The sequence below is a fragment of the Polypterus senegalus genome, chromosome 12 (genome assembly GCF_016835505.1).
Source record: "Polypterus senegalus isolate Bchr_013 chromosome 12, ASM1683550v1, whole genome shotgun sequence".
In the NCBI taxonomy this organism is placed as follows: domain Eukaryota; kingdom Metazoa; phylum Chordata; class Cladistia; order Polypteriformes; family Polypteridae; genus Polypterus; species Polypterus senegalus.
In genome coordinates, this window is record NC_053165.1 from 20,495,484 (window position 1) to 20,520,169 (window position 24,686).

Genomic DNA, 24,686 nt, shown 5'->3' on the forward strand with positions numbered 1-24,686 from the left:
TCATCCGTAAGTGGAAGAAGTTCGAAACCACCAGGACTCTTCCTAGAGCTGGACGACCATCTAAACTGAGCGATTGGCGGAGAAGGGCCTTAGTCAGGGAGGTGACCAAGAACCCAATGGTCACTCTGTCAGAGCTCCAGAGGTCCTCGGTGGAGAGAGGAGAACCTTCCAGAAGGTCAACCATCTCTGCAGCAATCTACCAATCAGGCCTGTATGGTAGAGTGGCCAGACGGAAGGCACTCCTTAGTAAAAGGCACATGGCAGCCGGCCTGGAGTTTGCCAAAAGGCACCTGAAGGACTCTCAGACCATGAGAAACAAAATTCTCTGGTCTGATGAGACAAAGATTGAACTCTTTGGTGTAAATGCCAGGCGTCACGTTTGAAGGAAACCAGGCACTGCTCATCACCAGGCCAATACCATCCCTACAGTGAAGCATGGTGGTGGCAGCATCATGCTGTGGGGATGTTTTTCAGCGGCAGGAACTGGGAGACTAGTCAGGATAAAGGGAAAGATGACTGCAGCAATGTACAGAGACATCCTGGATGAAAACCTGCTCCAGAGCACTCTTGACCTCAGACTGGGGCGACGGTTCATCTTTCAGCAGGACAACGACCCTAAGCACACAGCCAAGATACCAAAGGAGTGGCTTCAGGACAACTCTGTGAATGTCCTTGACTGGCCCAGCCAGAGCCCAGACTTGAATCCGATTGAACATCTCTGGAGAGATCTTAAAATGGCTGTGCACCGACACTTCCCATCTAACCTGATGGAGCTTGAGAGGTGCTGCAAAGAGGAATGGGTGAAACTGGCCAAGGATAGGTGTGCCAAGCTTGTGGAATCATATTCAAAAAGACTTGAGGCTGTAATTGCTGCCGAAGGTGCATCGACAAAGTATTGAGCAAAGGCTGTGAATACTTATGTACATGGGATTTCTCAGTTTTTTAATTTTTAATAAATTTGCAAAAACCTCAAGCAAACGTTTTTCACGTTGTCATTATGGGGTGTTGTGTGTAGAAATCTGAGGAAAAAAATGAATTTAATCCATTTTGGAATAAGGCTGTAACATAACAAAACGTGGAAAAAGTGATGCGCTGTGAATACTTTCCAGATGCACTGTAAATATTGCACCAATAATAATTTCTAGGAAGAAACTACTAATTTACAATTTATAAAACATCCCCACCTATCACTTGTACACTACACTGGTTCTGGTTACGGCTTATCAGTGCATCTATATTATATTCTTTTCTAGTTGATGCATATAAATAATTACATGTGAAAAATGATTGCTGTTTCTCTGTATATGAATAAATCTATACAAAATGTAACTTCATTTTTCTCTATACGTCACTTTAATTTTCTATTTAAATAGGTTAATGTATTCAGATATGTTGGACGGCGCCAAATTGAATCCCCGCCCCGAGCGGCACGAACTCTAACAAGGCCACTGGGTAACGTGAGAAAAAGTGTAAACTTCTCACAAGCAGTTTTTGGGCCAGGATTCAAGTCTGGGACTCTGAAGATGTGAGGCAGCAACATTAACCCTGGACAAATGTGTCATCAATGTATTTGCATAAAGTATATTGTTGATTTACAAACACTTACCTATTTTGTTAGTTTCCCAAATAATTAAATAAAAAGCAGCCTTTTACCTCTGTATGGTTCATAAGCCCATTCTGTTGATCTTGATTCAGTGAATGTCTCAAGGCGATACTAAAAGAGGAAGGATTAAGGGTTATGAAATGAGACTTAAACTTCCTCAGTTTGGTTAAACTTTACCCTACATTAGATCTTGTGTTCTTGTTTTACTTTAGATAACTTTTGCATTACATCAAGGAGAATATTTTCTCAGTTCACTCTAATCACTACATGCTGGTTCAACTATAATATACCACACTCATTTATAAACAGTATATGGTCTTCTGTGTTTTATTTTTAATTCATTTGTGCCCAATTCCCAGGTAAAGGAACATCAACAAGAGTTCAGAACACAAAGCCATTAGAAAAAATATCAATACAATTTATATTGGTTGTGTTGCATACAATATGAAATTGTAGAGGTGCAGTTTGTCCCAGAGAGGCATTTATTTCGGATAAAACCCGCCAAATCTGTCCCCCAAACCCCAAACACTTTACAGCAAACAAAAACACACTGTCAGAAAATGGACATATTGCAAACATAACAGGTTGTAAAAGAAAAAAAATAGAATATTGCTATTTTCCATTGTGTCTAAAAGGGAGTGAGACAGATAGAGAATTTCACTGTACAGTAATCCCTCACTATATCGAGCTTCGACTTTTGCAGCTTCACTCCATCGCGGATTTTAAATATAAGCATATCTAAATAAATATAACAGATTTTTCGCTGGTTCGCGGATATCTGCGGACAATGGGTCTTTTAATTTATGGTACATGCTACCTCAGTTGGTTTGCCCAGTTGGTTTCATACAAGGGACGCTTTTGGCAGATGGCTGAGAAGCTACCCAATCAGAGCACGTATTTATTATCTATACTAATAAGGCAAAGCCCTCACTGACTGACTGACTGACTGACTGACTCACTCACTCACTCACTCATCACTAATTCTCCAACTTCCCGTGTAGGTAGAAGGCTGAAATTTGGCAGGCTCATTCCTTACAGCTTACTTACAAAAGTTAGGCAGGTTTCATTTCGAAATTCAACATGCAACAGTCATAACTGGAACCTACTTACGTACATATATACGGCCATAGCCTGCAGCTCGGTCGCCGTGTGAGGCAGAGTTGCGTCCCTCATCGTCACGCCTCCCATGTAATTGAGTGCCTGCCCATATAAGGCCATCCGTCAGCAGCAATCCAATAGACATGCTGCCGTTAAATATTTGCGGGTGAAAGACTGTGTTTATGCAAATGAAGATGAGATGGTCAGGGATAGACTAGTGTTTGGCGCAAACTCAGCGAAAGTGCCAGAGAAACTTAAGTGCCGGGTCTTAGCTAACATTAAATAAAGCCGTGGACATCGCAAGATCGCACGAGATAGCACAAGCACAGCTGAGAACCTTCGATGTATGTACTCCGAGCGGTTCACGTGAACTGACTGTGAACGCAGTACGCAGACAACAAGCAAGAGCTCCAAAGAGCGCTGAACAAAAAACGCATTACACAATTGAGAAGGCAGCAAAAGAATATGAAGCGAGTGACACATACACACATATTAATAAAGTTCACCTACTGTGGAAACAAACCATACGGTTGAAAAAGTCAATTTCCAGCTAAAGGAAGTGTAAAAAATGTGGTAAATTTCACCACTTGCAGGACTGGGAAAGGTAAACCTGTGCATGCAGTGTGTGAGGTCTCAGATAAAGAGGAAGATGAGCTGTAATTGATGCAGTAAGAAAGGAAAATCCCTCTGAAGCCGAACAAGCCTTTGTAGACATATCAATAGGAAAGCAAGGTGTAAAGCTTAAGTTTAAATTACGTTCATAGACATGCTGCCGCTAAATATTCGCAGGCAAATCCACAACTTAATACTGGGAATGCCTGTTAAACATCTTAGATTCACGAGTACCGATTTGGGTGGTGATCACTTCGATGAATGAAACCGGTTATCTTTACAACGGTTGACAACGAAGATGAGATGGTCAGGAATATTATGTTGTTTCTAAAATGTTTCCTTTTCTTTTTCAGAACTTCTTTAACACACTACTTCTCCGCTGCGAAGCGCGGGTATTTTGCTAGTATTAAATAAAACTCCTCAATGATATACGATATGCTTCCCGCATGGTGCTTTGCATACTTAAAAGCCCGAACAGCAGGTATTGATTTTTGATTGTTTGCTTTTCTCTGTCTCTCTCACTCTCTCTGACATTCTCTACTCCTGACGGAGGAGGTGTAAGCAGAGGGTCTGTTCACACACTGGCCTAAAGGATACAGACGCACCTCTAAAAAAATGCTGAAAGACTACCTTCACATTGCTTCCTACCTTGCAGCTGCTTTGTCGGGCGGTGCTTGGGATACTTAAAAGCCTGAACAGCACCTATTGATTTTTGATTGTTTGCTTTTCTCTGTCTCTCTCTCTCCTCTGACATTCTCTGCTCCTGACACACACTTCTTTGAAAAGGAAGATATGTTTGCATTCTTTTAATTGTGAGATGGAAATGTCATCTCTGTCTTGTCATGGAGCACAGTTTAAACGTTTGACTAAAGGGTGTTATTTCATGTCTAGAGGGCTCTAATAATGTTAAAAAAACATATTTAGAAGGTCGTAAACAGGTTTTCTATGCTCTAACTGCGAAAATATTCGATTTATAAATAAAGAATCCTACTTCACGGAAATTCATGTATCGCAGTAGAGTCTGGAACGGATTAACCACGATAAACGAGGGTTTACTGTACTACTACTAATACTACTTCTACTAGAAGTCAGGACTTTCTGAGCATCAAAATCAAAGAAACAACGAAAAAGGTCGGCACTGAAAGAACATTATATTTACAGTACAGTGGAACCCAAAGTAATTTCCCCCATAGGACTGTATTTAAATACAATTAATCTATTCCAGACCATACGAACTGTATGTAAATATATTTTTTTAAAGATTTTTAAGCACAAAAATAGTTAAATTATACCATAGAATGCACAGTGTAATAGTAAACTAAATGTTAAAACATTGAATAACACTGAGAAAACCTTTAACAGAGAAAACTAACATTGCAAGAGTTCACGCTATAGCCTTATGAACCGCTTGCTGTAAACACTTTTTTTTAATGAGTTTTAAGCACGGGGAAAAAAAATGAACATTTGAAAAATCCGTAACTTAATAAACAACCAAGAAAAGTAACATTGCAACAATTCACGCTATCAACCGAAAAATTAACATTTGAAAAATCCGTAGTACAAAAACTAACCATAAATCACCAAGTCGAGTTTGCATGAAGGAAGTGAGGAGGAACTGGGTGGAGAGGAGGTTACAGTTTTTCCACCTCCCCCAGCACTTAAGGCCTCTGCCTGGTTAACACTGTAACTTCTTTTGCAACATGAGCTGTTCTAATGGCCTCTTTCTGTTTTAGAATAGTCGAAATAGTAGATTTTGACTTCTTGTACTCGATCAGTAACACAAACGCCACGCTCATACTTTTCAATAATTTCTCTCTTTACTTCGATTTCAATTTTCTTCAAACCTTTTATTCTCACCACTCTTCACTTGCTTAGAAGCCATGGTTAACTACAAAAGCACACGAAATACTGTAGAGCACAAAGAGTTCACAGCGTAAGCGCGCACGTCTGACTGAGAACAATGCACAGGGAGAGGCTGAATACGTACTTAAATACAGTAATCGGCGCGTATGAACCGGAAGGGAAACGAAATAGAGCATTAAGAGTTCACAGCGAAAGCATCCACGCACGTCTGACCGAGAACAATGCAAAACGTGCGGAAATCATCGGCGTGCAGAAAACGAAAGGGAAACTGGCTTATTCGTATACCGAGTGTGTGGTCGTAAACAGATGCAAAAGTTTGGCAAACTTTTTGGTCGCAACCCGATTTGTACGTGTTCGTGAACCGAGGTTCCACTGTACGCCACAAAATGTGTTTGAAGAAAGGGAGGTAGTGAAAACGCATTTTACTGGTGACAAAAAAATAATAAGTTATGCCAGATATCACCTAGCATCATACTGAGCTATGAAAGGGCAACGGGAATCCTGTTGATTGTACACACAAACCAGACCACCTCATCGAACGTCACCATAGCATATAAAACATTTACTTAAAGTTATTTAGGAAATGCTTACTCTGAATGTGTTGTAAGGCTGTAGGTCTGTAAACACAAGTTCTTTGGCTGGCCGGGTGCCATAACAGCACTTGCTAGAGGCATAGTCGATGAAAACTTCTTTGGCAACATCTTCACTGATAGATGGAATGCTGCAGAAGGCAGAAATTAGAAATGGAAAATTAAAAAAAAAAGTGAATTCTAATAAAAGCCTTAAGTTACGTTTATCACATAATTATATAGTGGCTCCTCACACAAAAATATATTGTTCCTTTAAACAAATAATTTAAGGCCTAACTCCTATTATAAACATACAGGCATCCACTGTCATAACCTCAAACTGGGAGTGACTTGAGGAGCAATTATCATAAAGAATGAAATTCATCAAGTTTGGTAAGCCAACAAAAAGAAAAAAACTTCTATGACTCAACACTTCAAATTTTATATTTGGAAAAAAATCAGTTACGTAAACCATTACAAATCGGCTCTGATCAATCTTCAAAAACAGACACTTACTTCCAGTGTGGCACAGGCGGATTCGGATTTTGTCCAGGGACTCCAAACCCAGGCTGTGGGGGTGGGAGATCTAGAAATGTTATGTTGGAAAAAAAAGCAAAAAATAATTTGTGACTTCCTGAAAATGCTAGTCAAAATAAAGCAGAAGATTTAAAAAAGATAACTGTACAACCCAAGCTATGTTTTTTTTTTTTTTTTAGTTCACTTGTATTCTAAATGTGTTGCTACCAGGATCTGGCGTTTCGGGTTTGATTAAACTTTGTGCAAAAAAAAAAAATTCAAAATTATTGATGTATACATCCATAACATCACCTTTTCGTTCTTCTTATGATAGTGCATGTATGCTGTAACACATTAGCAATTCAAATTTGAAAATTTTGCCTTTCAGAAATTGTCTGCCTGGAGTATCTGACTGTTCAGGTGCATTTCTTGTTAGATACTTTGTGTGGAGCTGAATCTGTGGCCCAATGGCGTAAGAGGGACAGTTTTCTTTGCACTGCAGAACCTGCAGCTTATTTCAATAAATATGGATACAAGCTGACTACGCATTCACTGTGAACAGTCACCTACGACAAATTGCATTTGCTTCATCTGCCAATCCTGGTGACAGACGGTATTGGTGCTAGCGAGCTCCGGTTACCACTGCAGGCCAAACTATGCCTAGTAACAGGTTCAGCTCCTTCAGAGGAGTTTCCAAGCACTTCCTAACCAAGCAGCTCTTCATTTAACCCTTCTCCTTAGATTGTGAAATATTTTCAGTTTAGTGATTGCAAGATATTTTCCTTAAGAGTCAAGTCTTTAGCATATGTGATTTAATATTTAGTTTATAGCTATTAACAAGTCATAATATTTTCAAACTTTAGATTTGAAAAATGCTTTAAATGAAACATCTCCCATGTTCTCAAGGTATGCATTCAGAAGAATATCTTAACATTACTCTAGCTTATCCTCCTGACAATTTAAGTCTAAGAGCCACGCTATTACACCAAAGTCAAAGCCAAAGAAGGATCGATCCACAATTTTCTGCGTGTGTGTTTCTGCTTATTTGTTTGTCTATCTAGTTGTTATGTCTCTGTTATATGCCATTTGGTATGGGATTCATAAAATCAGTGCTAAAGTTTGTGATGCACCATCTGCTGGAATGAAAAATACAATGCATTTTATTACTACAAGCATTACAAACTACATTCCAATAGATGGTGCTCTGCAAACGTTAAAGCTAAATACGACCAACAGAGAGTCACTGCTGGACAGACAGAAATCAGCTTATCCACCTTAATAAAAGGGCAAGTGTCTGTGTGTATGTGTGTCTGTGTATCTGCGTGTCTGTTTGGTTGCTATGTCTCTGTTACATGCCATTTGGTATGGGATTTGTACAATCAGTGCTAATGTTTGTGATGCACCATCTGTTCAAATGAAAAATGCATCCCATTTTATTACTACAAGCATTACAAAATACATTTTAATGGAAGCTACACTGCAAATGTCCCTGCTGATTATGCTGAGGTAAATGTTGATTATCCATCTATCCATTTTCGAACCCGCTGAATCCAAATACAGGGTCACGGGGGTCTGCTGGAGCCAATCCCAGCCAACACAGTGCACAAGGCAGGAACCAATCCTGGGCAGGGTGCCAACCCACCACAGGACACACCCAAACACGAAGCACACACCAAGCACACATTAGGGCCAATTTAGAATCGCCAATCCACCTAACCTGCATGTCTTTGGACTGTGGGAGGAAACCGGAGCGCCCGGAGGAAACCCACGCAGACACGGGAGAACATGCAAACTCCACGCAGGGAGGACCTGGGAAGCGAACCCGGGTCTCCTAACTGCGAGGCAGCAGCGCTACCACTACGCCACCGTGCCGCCCGTTATATGTTGATTATTTAGAATTCAATTAGTTAAAAATAATGTAACATTTGCTAATAATCATATGCCATTTCTGGGGAACAGAGGACAAGAGTCTGTCAGGAAGATAAGGAGGACAATTACATGCAAAGGTCCAGTTAGGATCCACAATTAACAAATAAGCACTAGCCAGCATCTAGGAGGAAAAATACATACAGAAACGGAAACATAGGAATTTGCATTGATGATTCAGTAGCATCCTCTATTAAAAATATATGATATTAAAAATATCAGTCATCTTCCAACCTGCTATATCCTAACTACAGGGTCCAGGGGTCTGCTGGAGCCAATCCCAGCCAGCACAGGGCACAAGGCAGGAACAAATCCCCAGGCAGGGCGCCAGCCCAACACAGGGCACACACACCCACACACCAAGGACACACTAGGAACAATTTAGGATCGCCAATGCACCTAACTTGCATGTCTTTGGACTGTGGGAGGAAACCCACGCAGACACGGGGAAGACATGCAAACTCCACGCTGGGAGATATTAAAAATACGATTTTTTTAAAATCAATCAATCTGAAAAAAGCACTTGTTACCATAAGAAAGACCAACAGTGAGTCTGAATCAGAAAATGACTGGCATGTGCAATAAGAAGATGGGAAATTATGGTGATGATGTTGTTGTCTTAGTTAGCTCCTAACGCACATTTCATACTTACCGTCAAAAGTGCCAGTTGATTCATATCCAGGGATTACATCCATCAAACTTAGAGGTGGTGCTGATGGAGCTCCTTTACCATGCACATCAGATGCCGACATTTCTGTCCAAAAAGAATTAAAAGTGCTGATGACCACAAAATATATGTCATAATCTGTACACTCGTATACCTGACCCGATTAATGCATTTCAGTGCCACATAGAGCTAGAGCTTGCCACAGCAACCCACTCTGCAAAGCAGAAAACAACCCCGGACAAGTTGCCAGCCATCACAGACCTTACCTACGTGCATGTCCAAATTATCACTGAGCTAATTTAGAGTTAACAGTCACCCTCGCATATGTTTCTGGAATGTGAGTTGAAAACGCTGAACCCGCTGTACTAATAAAGCCTTCAAACAGTCACTGGCACTGTCAAGGCGCACTTTAATTTCAACCACTGAGCTTTCTGTTCATGTAATTTGACATCCACGAGGTAATGTGATTCAGCACACATTGCAGTCGTTAAGTTTGGCATCCCTTCTGACTAGAAGTCATGTACTGTGCCACTGGCTTAAGTGTTTCTTTGAATGATTACAAATGTAAACCTAATCGTTATTTTTGTATATTTGTCCTTACAGGGAAAACTTGGGGGTTGGTGGCAGGATTGGCACTCCAGCCACCGTTAAAAAAAAACAAAAAAAAACTCAGTGTTCCATTGTGGTGCTGAGGTGTTACCCGCTGCACTCGGGTCTCAATCTGGGTGGTTCATCGTGTGGTGGGTGCAGCAACTCGCTATCAGCGTATGCTCCCAACCTCCTCCTCACAGGTCAAGACCCAAGTTGTCGAACAACAGAAAGATTTTGCAAAAAGATACGCATGTACATAGACATAAAGTCTATTCAGACACTGAAACCTCTATATTTAGCAGGCACACATGATTCAAAAATGATCCACATTTTAAAGTACTTGAACAATTTTTAATTGCATCATACATGCCTTTTGCTGATCATTTTCTCTTTCGGGTGGCTGCAGCTCTGAACGCTAAACAGCAACGTTGATGGATTGGATCGCCATTGGCTCTCTGTGTAACCCTGAGAAAGTCGCTTTACTAGCCAGAGACGCAGTTATTGAAATTCTTGCCATTACAGGCCCATGACACCTCAGTCATAATGTAAAACTTCACTTTATGATCTGCTTATGGAGCAATGCAATGAGTAAGCAGATAAGTTTGAACTTGTAGTATTATTATACAATGGAAGATGCCCTAACTGAAGCAAATGGTGTCATGCATGTAGTTAAAGTAATACATTAACTCATAGGGGACAAAGGTTCTCCAGAAGGCTGTGCAATATTTCCAAAAAAAAACAATCATAGGATCTCACTTGATGTGAGTGACATCAAACACTGCCACTCTCCTACATTAAAGATTTAAACTACCCAAAAAGAATAAAAATCTTCTCACCTCTACAGTCCGGCATACAGAATCAAAATTCAGATCATCACATTCTAAGTAGTAAACAGCAATTGCAGTGTCTGCCATATTTAACTCTGAGGCTGTCAAGTAACATACTTTTGTTTTTATATGTAAACATCTATTATATGATAAAACACTGTGCTCTGTGTTGGGTGTCTGGTCCCTTGCAGCAATCTGATTGGTCAGTTTAGCTTTGATGAACCAATCAAGAAAGGAAGTGTGAATATGAGACACAGGAAAAAGGAGTAAAGGCATAGCAACTGTCACTACCCGATTCGTGCTACCTTCATAATTTGCTTCTGAGGTGACTTAAAATGACAGAGTTGGAGAAGAAGGCTTTACTGGAACGCGCCTGACGGAGGAAGCACCAGTCAAGACAGGTTCAGATGCAGAAGAAAGATGCTAAACGGTACACATAGGGCATGAGAGGTGAAAAATGTTATTCTATTACCTGTCTTTGATAAGTGACATGCCTAGTGTTACCGATTTTGTAAATTGTATATGTTGGAGGGTGTGAAATAAAGGGGGAACAAGAATTTCAAGAAGTACTGGTTACATATGGGGTAACACACCATGTATCAAAGAATCTAAAGAGGAACTACTTTTTATTCTCTATGATCCTCTATAATCTCTGAGGCTAGGGATCTGCACTGGCAATCGGAAGGTTGCCGGTTCGAACCCCATAAATGCCAAAAGGGACTCTGCTCTGTTGGGCCCTTGAGCAAGGCTGCATTGCTGAGCGCTTTGAGTACTGAGAAAAGCGCTATATAAATGCAAAGAATTATTAATTATTATCCCACATTGTGTCCGTAGAATGTAAATTGATTACTGGCACACCCAGAAGGTCAGTTCATGTTAAATAATCAAAACAGCTCTGCCCATCTCAATAGGTACATAAAACAAACAAAAAAAAAGCAAAAATACTGCCAGCTTACCTGCATTTACGACATGAGCACCCGCTCCACATATATAGCCACTGTCTTCCTCTGCATTGCTTTCCCTGCTGCAAAAAGAAATAATTCAGATGTGAGCGTCAGTCGGCTTTGCAACCTAGGAACCAAGTTACCCGAATTATTCAATAACCAGTAACCGCGGACTGAATACACTTGACTTATTAGTTTTCATCCTCTCTCTCTGTACATTTAACATTCATTTTTTCAGGGGTTGATGCGATTGCTGCTTCCTGAGCAGCTCTTTTCTCCACTCTAGCAGCCCACTTCTTCGCTTCTCCCATCGGCATCTTATTGCGTTAAAATTTATTAAGTCAATGTTTCTGTTGCAATTACTTAGTACTTTTTTTCTTTAATATTTCAATTAAGCTGGCACTTAAGTCTTCAATCTGCCGCAAGAATGGTTTAAGATATGAAGAGGTAGAGGAAGTGACGGCGAAGGTAGTAGGGATGAGAACGGAGCCTGTACGCATGCGCACATGCCCGCTGCCGATTCTACAATAAAATAAAATAAAACAAAAATAAAAAGAGTAATAAAAATCATCACCCGAAAGCGGACAGTAGACGTCACGTAGTATATGTATACCAAATTTCAGGTCAATAGGTCAAACGGTTTGCGAGCTACAGGTGATTTAAAATCCTGGAGAGTAAAACAGACAGCCACGGTAGCGTATTATATAAGAAGATATGCGGTGTATTCTTATGGTTGTAAACCTGGTAGCAGTTAAAGCCCCATTATTATTATTATTATTAGAAAATAGTCAGTAGCAAGTAGCTGCAAACCTAACCTGACCGATTTCCGAGCAATAGGGGGGTCCGTACAACTGTTTCCCTTGGGGACAGAATGTATTTGTAAGTTCGTATACACGTACTAATTTCACTTGGCTAACAAATTTGATCACAGGGAAGTTACAGCGAAGGTGGTAGAGATGAGAACGGCAGTCATACGCGTGCACCGCACAACTACCCTGCAGCCCACTGCCAACAGCCGATTCTACAATAAAATAAAAATAAAAAGAGTAATAAGAGGAGAGGTGGACTAATAAGAAAATTATTTAAGATATGAAGAGGTAGAGGAAGTGACAGCGAAGGTGGGAGAGATGCGCGTACGCCCACTGCCGAGAGTTGATTCTACAATAAAATAAAACAAAAATAAAAAGAGTAATAGAAATCATCACCCCGAAAGCGGACAGTAGTGGTCACATAGTATATGCGTACCAAATTTCAGGTCAATAGGTCAAAGAGTTTGTGAGCTACAGGTGATTTAAAATCCTGGACAGACAAACGGTCAGCCACGGTATAGCGTATTATATAAGAAAAGATTTCAGTAATTATTTACTGCAGTGATCCTGATCTTTCTGATCATAAAACAGGTCATTACGATAGCAATTGACGAGAAGAATTCATTATTAATTGCGGTATTTGAGGGTTCATCTCGAGTGCCTCTTTCTCCTGCACGATTTGGCTCAAAAACTAATCAGTACATCATCAGCTCATAAAAGGCTTAAGTTTCGAGTTTAGTGTTTTTCTGTCCAGCCATTTTAGCTCTAGACTGTCCTCAAGAAACTTTGACACACGGACACACACAAGAGATATCGATGTTTTCTTGGTATCGGAAGGAACCCAAAATGTCGAGATACTTCGAAAACCAGAGATTGAAATTTTTGACAAATCTAAAGCTTTCTCTCCTCCCCAATAGACGATAAGTTATGGTGGGGGAGGGCACAGAGCAAAACGTTGTGTCATATTATTAACTGGATGTTGTGAATAATAGCTACTGTTACAGTGTTGTGTAGTGGTTAAGGCTGTGGACTTGAAATCCTGAGGCTGTGGGTTCAAATCTCACTGCTGACACCCTGTGACGCTGAGCAAATCACTTCACCTGCCTGCGCTCCAATTGGAAAACCAAAAAGAAATGGAGCCAATCGCATCATAATCCTGGGATAAAGGCATCAGTCAGGTAAGTAAATGTTACCTAAAAAAGACAAAACAGATGCCAAATATACACATCGGTCACCGAGTGGTGGAGCAGTGGTCTGAGAGGGCCACAGTGGCTTCAGAGTTTTATTTTTACCAATCTGTTCACCAAGGGCTCTGTTCTCACTTGATTACACTTCATGCTTTTGTCCGGAGCTCTGAACCTGTGAATTCTTCTACAGATCTCCAATACAGAAATTAACTTCTGGCTAGCATTGTAATGTACTAACCACAAGGTGGATTCTTGTTTTGTTAATATACATTTATTTTCCAAATACACTAAAAAAAATCAGAGATTTGCTCTACATGTGTATATTATAATATATAGTAGTAAAATATACAGTAATATGTACTGTAAATATCTGCCGCTCTGTATAGCCCTGCAATAAGTGTGTTGCCATCACCCACTGTGTGCAGTATAAACTAGTGTTAAATCAGCACTAAAATGTTGACTACTGAAGCTTTGATATTTTCATATTTACATTATATTTGCATTTTTTACTGTGTTGCGTTTTTTACACGCTTATTTTTTATGCTTGCTCTTAGTGTTACTTGTGCCTTTATCCAAGAGTACAGTTGTAACAAACAATTTCCCTTGGGATTAGTAAAGTTTTCTGATTCCGATACCAGCTTTTGGACCTCACTACTGGTACCAAAACAGTTTTGAAGCAAATAACAAATGTAAGTGCCACACAGGATGGACAGGCATCTTGACCAGGAAAGGGGATGGTGCCTTACCTCGATGGGAAGCTCCAAAAGGACAGACAGGCATCCCACCCAAAGAAGAGAAAGACGCCAGACCCAAATGGGATTTCCCAAGTGTATGGATGGACATCCCAAACAGAGGAGCAGATTCCTTTCCCAGATGGGAAGCTCCCCTGGGTAAGTGGACAGGCGTTCCGACTGGACAGGTTTCTAGTATCTTCCCTGAAGAAAAGAAGGACAGGGAAGGACTGTCTCTGAGGGGTGTTTATTTGTGTTTGGGACTCGCTGGCGCCCTCTTTCCATCACACAAATATCTCCAAAACTTGCACAATTGCTCACCTCGTATAAACAGGAACATCTCAACTCACATGGCCCATGGTAACACGCCAAAGGAAAATATATAACTGACAGAAAACTGATGAGCCATTGTCCTTCCTTTAGCATGACAGAGAACAAAAATCAAAATCAGAATTTAAAGAATGATTTCTTTAAAAAAAAAAAAAAAAGTGTGTGTTCCCCTCGACTTTCTAGTACACTGAAATAGAGAAAAAGGTCATCAGAACTACTTCCAGTCAGTTATTGTCCAACCTGGTACATCCAAACACAGGGTTACGGGGGTCTGCTGGAGTCAATCCCAGCCAACACAGGGTGCAAGGCAGGAACAAACCCCAAGTGGGGTACCAGCCCACTGCAGGGCACACAGACACACCAAGCACACACACTAGGGACAATTTAGGATTGCCAATGCACCTAACCTTCATGTCTTTGGACTGTGGAAGGAAACCCAGGCAGACACGGGGAGAACATGCAAACTCCACACAGGGAGGACCCGGGAAGTGAACCCCTGTCTCCTTACTGCGATGCTGCAGCACTACCACTGCGCCACTCAGAAAATAACAGAACATATGCAATATAAAGCTTATAATATTATCTCCATTTTATATGGCCGGGTGCAGGAATGAAAGGTCGAACATTAACCGTGTTGTCCTGTTTAATTCGATTGTCCAAACAATAATACAGGCCTTTAGGTGGCCATTCAGGCACAATAACAATGCAAACTCCATGCAGGGAGGACCCGGGAAGCGAACCCAGGTCTCCTTACTGTGAGGCAGCAGCGCCACCACTGCGCCACCCAGAACCACTTCCAGGTGTGCAATATTAATTACCAAAAACGAATTGATAATAATCGATACACAATCATTTCTCTATTTATAATCAAACTTTATATTAAAATATTTTTGCAGTTAGGGAGGTTGAAAATGGTGGAATTTTCTCATAATTACATATGCATGACCTAGATTACATGCAAAATAAAAAGAATTATAGTCACCTAAAAACATAGAAAAACTGTTAGTATTATAGAATATTTGCTGCAATAAATTGCTATAGGTAAAGCTGCATTTAGCTACATTTAATTATGATAATGATGGGGGGAAATAAAAAAATATATAAAATTAAATGCATTAGCAGGAACACAATGGGGATGTAGCAGCTTATTGTTCCCATTACGTCTTTACATTTATATGGCATGTTCAATGTTTATATGTTATTGCTAAACTGATGAGGAGTAAATTAAAATTAAAATAAAATTAGTAATAGTTATTGAAAGAATATGCGTTATATTGAATACAATTTTTAATATTGTGTACACACGATACCAAAAATTTGGATGGTTGTTTAAATAAAATACTACTACTACAAATTTCATATCTGTTTGCTTTTTATCATTATAAATATCTACAAAAACATCTGTAATTATAACCATAGTTTACTTGAAATTTTGAGAAAATATTCAGTTGAAGTCCCACTTCCACTTGTCAGAAGTGGCCCAAAAGTTGCTTGGGTCCCTTATTTTTGATATAAAGCAGGTGTACAAAATCTCACTGAGCGAGGTCAAAGCGTTTTTGAGTTATCGTGTTTACACACAGACAGACAATTTCAAAAATGGTATTTTCGTACTCAGGAAGGACTGAAACATCAAGATTCATCAAAATCTCGAGGTCGAATTTTTTCACAATTCCTCCACTTTTACTATACTATGTATCAAGTCAAGTGAAGTAGGGAAGCATGCACTGGTAGAGTGCATTGCTGCACCCACTACACGACGAAACAACTCGGGATCCCAGTTGGCAACCCCCCAGGCAGACACACGGTCCAGTTCCACCCTCCAGAAATGACCCTCTATCTCCCGCAGCCAGGTGTTACGTGGGAAACCCCTTGGCCTGGTCCAGCCACTCGGGTCCCCAAAAATGAGGATCTTACGAGCTGGATCACCCTCGGGGAAACGCGCCACATGCTGCAACTGACACTCCCTCACAATGCAGGTAATGTGCCTCATTCAGGACTCCATGCGAAACACAAAGTCAAACCAGTGGTACCCAAGGATTTTCCGGAGTGGCGCAGTTCCAAAGGAGCCTATTCTTCGTCTCAGGTCACTGGTTAGCGTCCATGTCTGACAACCATATAGCAAGATAGGAAGCACCAGGACTCTTAAGACTTGGACCTTCGTCCTTTTTTATAGATATTGGGAGGGCCACACACCCCTTTCCAGTGACCTCATGACCCCTCATGCTCTCCCATTCCATTTACTGAGTTCATAGGAAGGGTCACCAGAAACATGAATGATACTCTCTCCGCAAACAGACACACTGATGATGGCCGTGCTCAAGAGGTCATTTTAAGGCCTGTTTGTTGGTTTTTATTTGGACACTCGCAAGCCTAGACACTCAGACTCCTCACTCAGTCTCTCGAGAGCCCCGATCAGAGTCTCCATTGACTCTGCGAAGATCACAGCATCGTCAACAAAGTCAAGATCCGTGAATCTTTGTTCACCAACAGATGCCAGCCCTGCCCAACACCCAGTCCTTACAAGCATTGAACAGAGTAGGAGCAAAAACACACCGCTGACGAACCTCAGAATCAACTGAGAAAAACACAAAGGTTCTGCCTCCACTCTGCACAGCACTCACAGTACCAGTGTACAGGCCGGCTATATCATCCAGCAACCTCGAGAAGATCCTGCGAACCCTCAGGATATCCCACAGGGCAGCTTGATCAACTGAGTCGAACGCTTTACGAAAATCAACAAACGCTACAAAGAAACTCTGCCGATATTTGTGTTTGTGCTCCATAAGAACCCTCAATGCCAGGATGTAGTTGATGGTAGACTTCTTAGGCGTAAAACCAGACTGATCCGGTCAATGGTAGGTGAGCAAGTGATCATGGATCCTATTGAGGATAACACTATCAAGGAGCTTACTCGGCACCAAGAGCAGTGTTATCCCCGTGTAATTGCTGCAATCCAGGCGATCACCCTTCCCTTTCCAGATAGTACAAGAAAGAAAAAATGAAGAAGTGTAAAAAGAACAAGAACAACATTTGAGTTATAGGAATCATGAAGGAATAAAAGAATGTATGTAACACCAGTCACATTTAATTGTTCTTCTGTTTCCACAAGGCAGCAAGGTGACAGTGTAGCCTGAGTTGCTGTCTCACGGCTCCTGGTGACTGTTGGTTTTGTATTTGAATGTTCTTCCTATTAGGACTTCTTCAGGATATCCATTGTTCTTCCCACATCCTAAAGATATACATTGCTATATGTGTGTGCATGGGAGGGAGCTTACGGGCTTTAGTGACGGTAATTATCCGCCGAACCAGGGGTTGGCACTGTGTTCTAATGCCTTCTCTTCTCCTCCCTCTGCAGAACGGAACATTGACAGCCACTCCATTGCTGACTTCACACCCACTGTCCGTCCACCTGGATACACCCCTTCCTTCCACATTACCACATAACCCGGGAAACAACCATCTTGTTTCCAGTTCTGTGTTGAACTCATATCTGCAAAGATGTCTCTGCAATTATTGTGTGTGTGTGGTTTTTTTTTTGGTTCTACAAACTCTGCAATTATATGGGGTCACCAAGATAGTGCCCCCAACTGTCTCCCTTTTACAACACGTTAATCTGACTATTCCTCTAAAACGGGACCCAGTGTTAATAAGTGTGCCCTGCAGTGAACTGGTATCCCATTCAGGGTTGGCTGCTACTCGGGAGCTTGATGTTGCCCTGATTTAGATTAAAGGTCAGGCTAGAAAATGGATGAATGAATCTTCTTCCACAGCTTTTTCCCAGAAATGTGACTTCGCAAAAAGAACATACAACATGTTACTTTACTATTCAGTACTCTTACCAGGTGGCCCCACTGCAAGCTCTTTTGGACATATGGGTCACAATTTCACTTATCAGGACGAGATCAAGGAGACACTTAATCAACTTCTCAAGAGCCTCCTAGATGCTAGAGCTTACTGATAGAAACTCAACTATGTGCCAAATGCATGAAATTGCAGACAAATAAAGACAGCAAGTGAAAATAAAGACTGAGGTAGTTTAAAATAGAATGAGTATTTGTCCAGAATAAATCAAAAAAGTAAATCTTTACACTGGGAGACAATTATTAAATTGCTCAGTTAACATGTTCCCTCCTCAGAATACTTCATCTCCTTCCTGTTTCAAAACTGAAGCTACAATGTATTTTAATTCTCATTTATTTTGTCTTTATTTCCTCTTTCTTCATCATGTAAAGCAATTTGAACTACATCATTTGTATGAAGATGTGCTATATAAATAAATGTTGCTGTTGTAATGTTGTACACAGGAAACCTATGTGGTGAAATTATGCAAAGCAGTGCTATTTAATTTCCTGCATTAATGTCCACTCATGCATAATGAACAGCATGCACTGTATAAGTGTTGCACAATAAATGTACAGTATAAATACCACGAAAGGCTTGCTTTGGCAGACATGATTAGAGAACTCTGCTTTAACATTACATTCTCAAACCCACCTAATTCAATTCCTGTTCGTTATGGGTTCCTGTCTTGGCAGCATAAAGTGCACAGAACAAGAAGAGCGTTAAAAACGCGTCTTAAACACACTGAGAGAATCAGCAGTTTGAATGGAGGTGGACAACTTGTTCCACCAGCTAGGAGCTACACACGAAGAGTCTGGATTGAGAGTTGATGCCATGCAGAGGTGGCATCACCAGATGCTGTTCACCCAGTTAAAGTCCTATCTTAAGACTTTGTGAATGGCGACTTCATAGGCCTGGAGGTGGAGTTACATGATTTTTTTTTCCCCCTTGACCAGTAGCTCTGGAACACAAATTAGAATCTGTGGGCTCAAAGCTGGAGCAAAACAGGGGAATATAATCACAAAAGTACATCTTCAAGCAAATTTATAGTCACCACTCCATTTAAGTAATTGGGTCCGTTGAAAGAAAGTGAAGGAAAAAAAAACACTTGGAAATGATTAAAACTCCAAAGTGAATCAAAGTGCCACAGCCCCTTCCAATACAATTTCAGAGGGTGATGCAGTATTTATTGACTTTGGGGCGAGTGGGGGCGACCGCCTTGGTTGCTTTGGGGACCACGGGTAGAGAGCTTGGAAGCTCAACCCTGTAGGGGACCGTGGTCGTCGCCAGGGGGCGCCCCCAATGCCTAGAGAGCCCTGGACCTCAGCACTTCCGCCACACCCTGAAGTGCTTGGGGGGGATGGCTGGTTTGAGGATCAGGGACACCCGCAGTGCTTCCGGGTACACAGCCGGTGCTTCCATCACACAGGGGAGTGTCGGCAGAAGGTTACTGGAAGACACCTGGAACACATCCGGGTGGCTATAAAAGGGACCGCCTCCCTCCATTCGATGGCTGGAGTCAGCAGAGAAGGACGGACAAGGTCTTGGAGGAGGCAAGGAGGCGGCCTGAAGAAGGAAACAGGCAGTGTGAGGCCTGGATTTTGGGGGTTTGTGTGGCACTTAATTTGTAATTAGTAGTGTAAATAAACGTGTTGTGGTGCGTTGCAACATGTCTACCTGTCTGTGTCCGAGGCTTAGTCCACAACTTGTACGATTACTAAAGTCAGTGGTGGAGGGCAAATAGCAGCTAATCCCACATGGTGCATCCATCCAGAGTTCCCAGTTCTAGACAGACTAGTATAGTAGGCAGGATTAGATAAGACAGACAAGACAGAAAGAAGCCCCATGCTTAGGGTAAAATCAGGGCCACTTGAGGGAAGAGTTTCATGGGGGATTTTCTATGTGAATTACCTTCCATTGCAAACAGTCTTCCATACCTTCCACATTTCTCCCCCCCATCCACAAATGTTTCATCAGACTGTCATCCATCAATAAGCAATAAACTGAAGAGCCAACGTGTCATTGCTCTGCCTCCTCATCTCAAAGCTCTCATATGACTGGTTCAGGATCAGAGTGGTCTGGGATTGGTGAGCTGTATTTGATTGGCATGCTTGATCTGCCTCACCCTATACTCATCTTGTTTACGTTTCTAATTTTATGAACAAGACTCAAGAGTTCCAGTTAAGCAAAAATAAATGCAAAGTTCTGTGAATTTGTTGGCTTAGCTTCACAAAAGTAGAATCCAGTCTTCTTAACATCTCTCTGTTGAAAAAAAAAAATTGGAAAGAGACGAGACTTGATTTTCTCAGAGAGACGCTTACATGTTCCGTGAGGATGTTGGCGCGGTACACATGCTGAGCAGGTTACTGAAAACTGAAGTACAAAAACTCAAAAGTCTCAAAAAAAAAAAAAAAAGATGGTAAAGAAATTACTTGGTGAAATAACGGAGCAGTTAAAAGAGATCAAATATATTGTTTGGATTTAAACTTTTATGTCAGGGACTTGTAGAACGTCTAATTCGTGTTGCCATCGGGGAAAAAAAAAAAGTAGTGTTTCTTCCCAATGAAGAGGCGTATCTGCGAGAATTAAAAGACTTCAAAAACATTGGCATGGTAGATGTGTAGAGCAGGTTAGGGATAGTGGAAGTACGAAAATTCAAAAGTCTCAAAAAAAAAAAAAAAGGGTAGTAAAGATCACATTAGCGCAAACAAACAAATTACTTGTTAATTGTTCGGATTTAAACTTTAAGTCGGAGACTTGTAGATTGTCTAATTCATGTTGATACTGAGAATTAAAAGATTCCAAAAACAGTGCGGTAAGAAGTCTGGAGACTTTTAACATGATATTATTTCAAGCCACGCCCTATACAACTATTTTCAAACAAGACCGCAGTCATCTAACCTCAGTCGTGTGAATGCTTTTGGCAGACACACTTCCTGCGCTCTCAGCTCTTAGAAATTTTATCAGGACAATAATTTTATATGTTCTAGATAACACGTCAACGACTAAGTGAAGAAAAAAGAGCATGGACAAACATTTGAAAAAGTCATTTTATTTATTAGAGACAAAGAAACGATATTCACTCACAGGCAAGTTAGTTATATGTTGCTTTGTTACAATGTAAGTCCAAACATGGAATTAAAATTCAATGCAATCTTGAAGTAAAGTTAATTCCAAATAGTTTTTACTAAAGTTTTAAAGTAAAAGTGAAAATACATACATAATTCCCATGAAAATAACAATCTCTTTAAATTGTATATCTGGTTAACCAAACCCAGGGGTGGGTGAATGATGTGAGCAGGGGGTGGAGCCCCCTAGTCTATATCTCTCTCATATATATATATATATATATATATATATATATATATATATATATATATATAAGTCAATGTATGCCTGTATGTATGTATGTATGTTCCAGCATCACTTCCAAACAGCTGGAGAGATTTACATGAAACCTGATACACTCGTTTTTCATTGGTCTACTAAAAATACTGTTGGGTGAGATCAACCCTAACAAATCCCCTTCTGGGTAGAGTGGGGGGTGATCTTATTGTCTAGTATACATGTTATCATCCAGTTGATACTCGGAACGACCACCAGAGGGCGAACTGAAGGTGACTGCCAGCATTCTTTATGTCTGAGCATCACCACCGCAGGCAGGCTGCTTTTTAAATTAAATAGAGTTGGCCGGTTCGGAGCGTCAACTGGATGATAACATACATCAAGACAAGGAAATGAGTGAGTCTTCATTGTTAACTTATTTTTATTTTTAAAGTGGTGGGGCTTTCTTAATTATATTTTTCTCAAATAAAAAAAAAATACTCCCCAACCCCAGCCCCCCCCCCAAGGGGGCAACGCCTGGTATTTCAGCTATGTTAGCTAGTATTTCAATATAATCATCGCCATATGTAATGACAACTCCCAAAGAAAGAAGTAGCAAGCAAAACTTCAGCAGTGAATGGAGTACAGAACCTGAGTCTATAGGTAGTGTCTTTATAATTTAATTGATTATCTGAAATCTGTTGTCTGGTCCGTGAAAAACATGATTAGGTGTTAGAATAAACACTGTTTCGAGTCTTTCCACTTTAAACTGAAACTGTTCATATCAGAGCCCATAACACAGCATTTACACGTTTACTATAGATTCGTGTTTCCCATGAGCCATTGTTATGCGCCAAGTTACTTAAACTTTAATATCATTACTGAATACATTCATTTGGATTTTTCATTAGCAAAGGTCAGGTGAAAAGACAATTAATAAAAAGTGAATCAAATGGTCAGGTGAAAAGATAATTAATTAAAAGTGTATCAAATGTAAAAAAAAAAAAATTATTAGCATGATTGTTTATCCATCCATCCATTATCCAACCCGCGATATCCTAACTACAGGGTCACGGGGGTCTGCCGGAGCCAATCCCAGCCAACACAGGGCGCATGGCAGGAACAAACCCTGGGCAGGGCGCCAGCCCACTGCAGGGCACGCACACACATTAGGTTCAATTTAGGATCACCAATGCACTTAACCTGCATGTCTTTGGACTGTGGGAGGAAACCCACGCAGACATGGGGAGGACATGCAAACTCCACGCAGGGAGTACCCGGGAATGTTGAACCCAGGTCTCCTTACTGCGAGGCAGCAGCGCTACCAAATGCGCCAACGTGCCGCCCATGATTGTTTATCAAGTCAAGTATTTTAATCTGTTTTGGATAAAAAAAAAAAAAAAAGTACCCATCATTTGAAAATATCATCCATAAAGTTCAGAAACGCACCGTTCCTTTACAGACAATGTAAGGTACACTGAAAATCGGTATGATTTGGCCACAGTTACCGAACTATAAGCTTGGACAGCATGATTTACTTGTAAAAGTGATCGTGTGTGAAATTGTGTTTATTACGCGTGTACATTACTGAACAACGCTTAAGAGAGATTTAATGTTTTTAGTTTTCAAAGTGTGAAGAAATTGACTCGGGAGTTGAACACGTTGTTGTACAAATCACATTTAGCCTTTCACCACCACTTCGTTATTTTGATATCAAGCAGTTTAACTACAAATTTATTCAATTGTGTGCTTCGTGCAGACTGATCATCATAACTGCTACCTTTCTGTCTGTTCAGAGTTCACGGAAATGGTTACGAAGTGAAAGTTAACTGTTTCGTGCCCTTTAATCCAGCCAAGTGTGTATCTCTGTAAACATGTACAGGGCCACAAAAACAAGGAGTCCCGCTTGCACGTTTACCACTGTGTACTGGCGAGTAACCGATCAGCAACTATGTTAGATTTGGGGAATTTAGCGCGCAGTTCAAGCAGCGCATGCGCCACACACGTACTAAACAATGTAGCACGCGACTAAACAAAAAGTCTTGGAGGTGCACGAGTGAACGCGACGTCTTAACTCACCCGAGCAGTCTCTCAGTGTCCATTTTTTCCTCCTTTCTTTGCTGACAGAGCTCCCAACAATTCGGTTCGATCCCGTGCACTTCACGCTGCTGTGATCCGAGTTTCGTTTCTACTGAAATGCAGCCGTCAGCCTCAGGAAGCGAAGGGGCGTGCGAATGTCTGTGTTTCCGACACCATCCAGATGATCCGCCTCCGTGCGATCGGTTTCAAGGCTCAAAGTGTTAGAATAACAGACAGGGCCAGCGACCCTCTTCTAACTTATCGCGAAGTCACAATAGCCCACGTTTGAAAACGCGATCAACTAGTGTTTTCAAGATTTCGCCTGTTACTATCGATGACCCGTTGTGTTTTTCTTGCCCTGTCAAAATTTGCAGGATGATGAATCCTGCCTCCCATCAGATGATGCTGTCATTACACACTATAAAAGGAAACATGTGGAAGGTAAAAGAGCAAAAGTGAAGGAAGAACGTTTTGAGCAGCAAGTTTGGAATAAATGCTGGTGAAATAAACATTTAAAAAGACATTTTAACGTTTTCTCGGTTAATATTGACATTTATTGCTGTCTCGGGTATAACTTTAGGTGATTGAGTGTATGCAGTCAAATTCAAAGCCATCTGAAAGAATCGTTTTTTTTGTATTTTTTCTAATTACATTAAGATGAAATGGCAGATTTTCGCTTCTCTCATATTTGCCAATCACATTTCGATTAAAAGTTAAAGGTTTCTTTAAAGTTGTTACCTTTCGATGGCAAACTTATAACTTTACGTCAGTACGTTCAGTACATTTAGTACGGTTTGAAACTGTTTACCCTCCATTCTTTACCAACCGCAAGGCACGTCATAAACTAATCTGTTGTCAAAATGACAAGAAATAATTAGAACACTCCATTTTCAGTTTAGCTTGTGGGGTTATAAATAGAACCTCCCATTGACTTTGCACTAATCTATAGGTAAACATTTTAACAGAACTAAAAATACCTTTTTAAAATTTAACATAACCAAAAATAAATAAATAAATAAAATGCAAAGGAAAATGCATTAGACCAAAATTATCACTGGAGCTACAGCATGTCCTTTATACATTATATCAGCGTTCCTCAACCCCGCTTGTGTCGCGGCTCACTTTTTGCCATGGATGCGTCTTCGAGACCAACCGGTAAATCGACCCCGA

The 24,686-nt window shown here is 40.7% G+C and overlaps 1 protein-coding gene across 1 annotated transcript in view; it reads right to left on the reverse strand.

Annotated features, from left to right (window-relative positions):
• LOC120540220 (protein SSUH2 homolog) overlaps positions 1–23,828 on the reverse strand; it is a 53,437-nt gene extending 29,609 nt beyond the window's left edge. Inside the window, exons 1-6 of the mRNA XM_039770784.1 lie at positions 23,517–23,828; positions 11,229–11,296; positions 8,840–8,941; positions 6,262–6,331; positions 5,768–5,897; positions 1,654–1,714 (exon numbers count right to left, since the gene is read on the reverse strand). Coding sequence (XP_039626718.1) covers positions 1,654–1,714; positions 5,768–5,897; positions 6,262–6,331; positions 8,840–8,941; positions 11,229–11,296; positions 23,517–23,539 — 454 coding nt within the window. The 5' untranslated portion in view covers positions 23,540–23,828. The remainder of the gene's footprint in view (positions 1–1,653; positions 1,715–5,767; positions 5,898–6,261; positions 6,332–8,839; positions 8,942–11,228; positions 11,297–23,516) is intronic.
• Between the last annotated feature and the right edge of the window lie 858 nt (positions 23,829–24,686).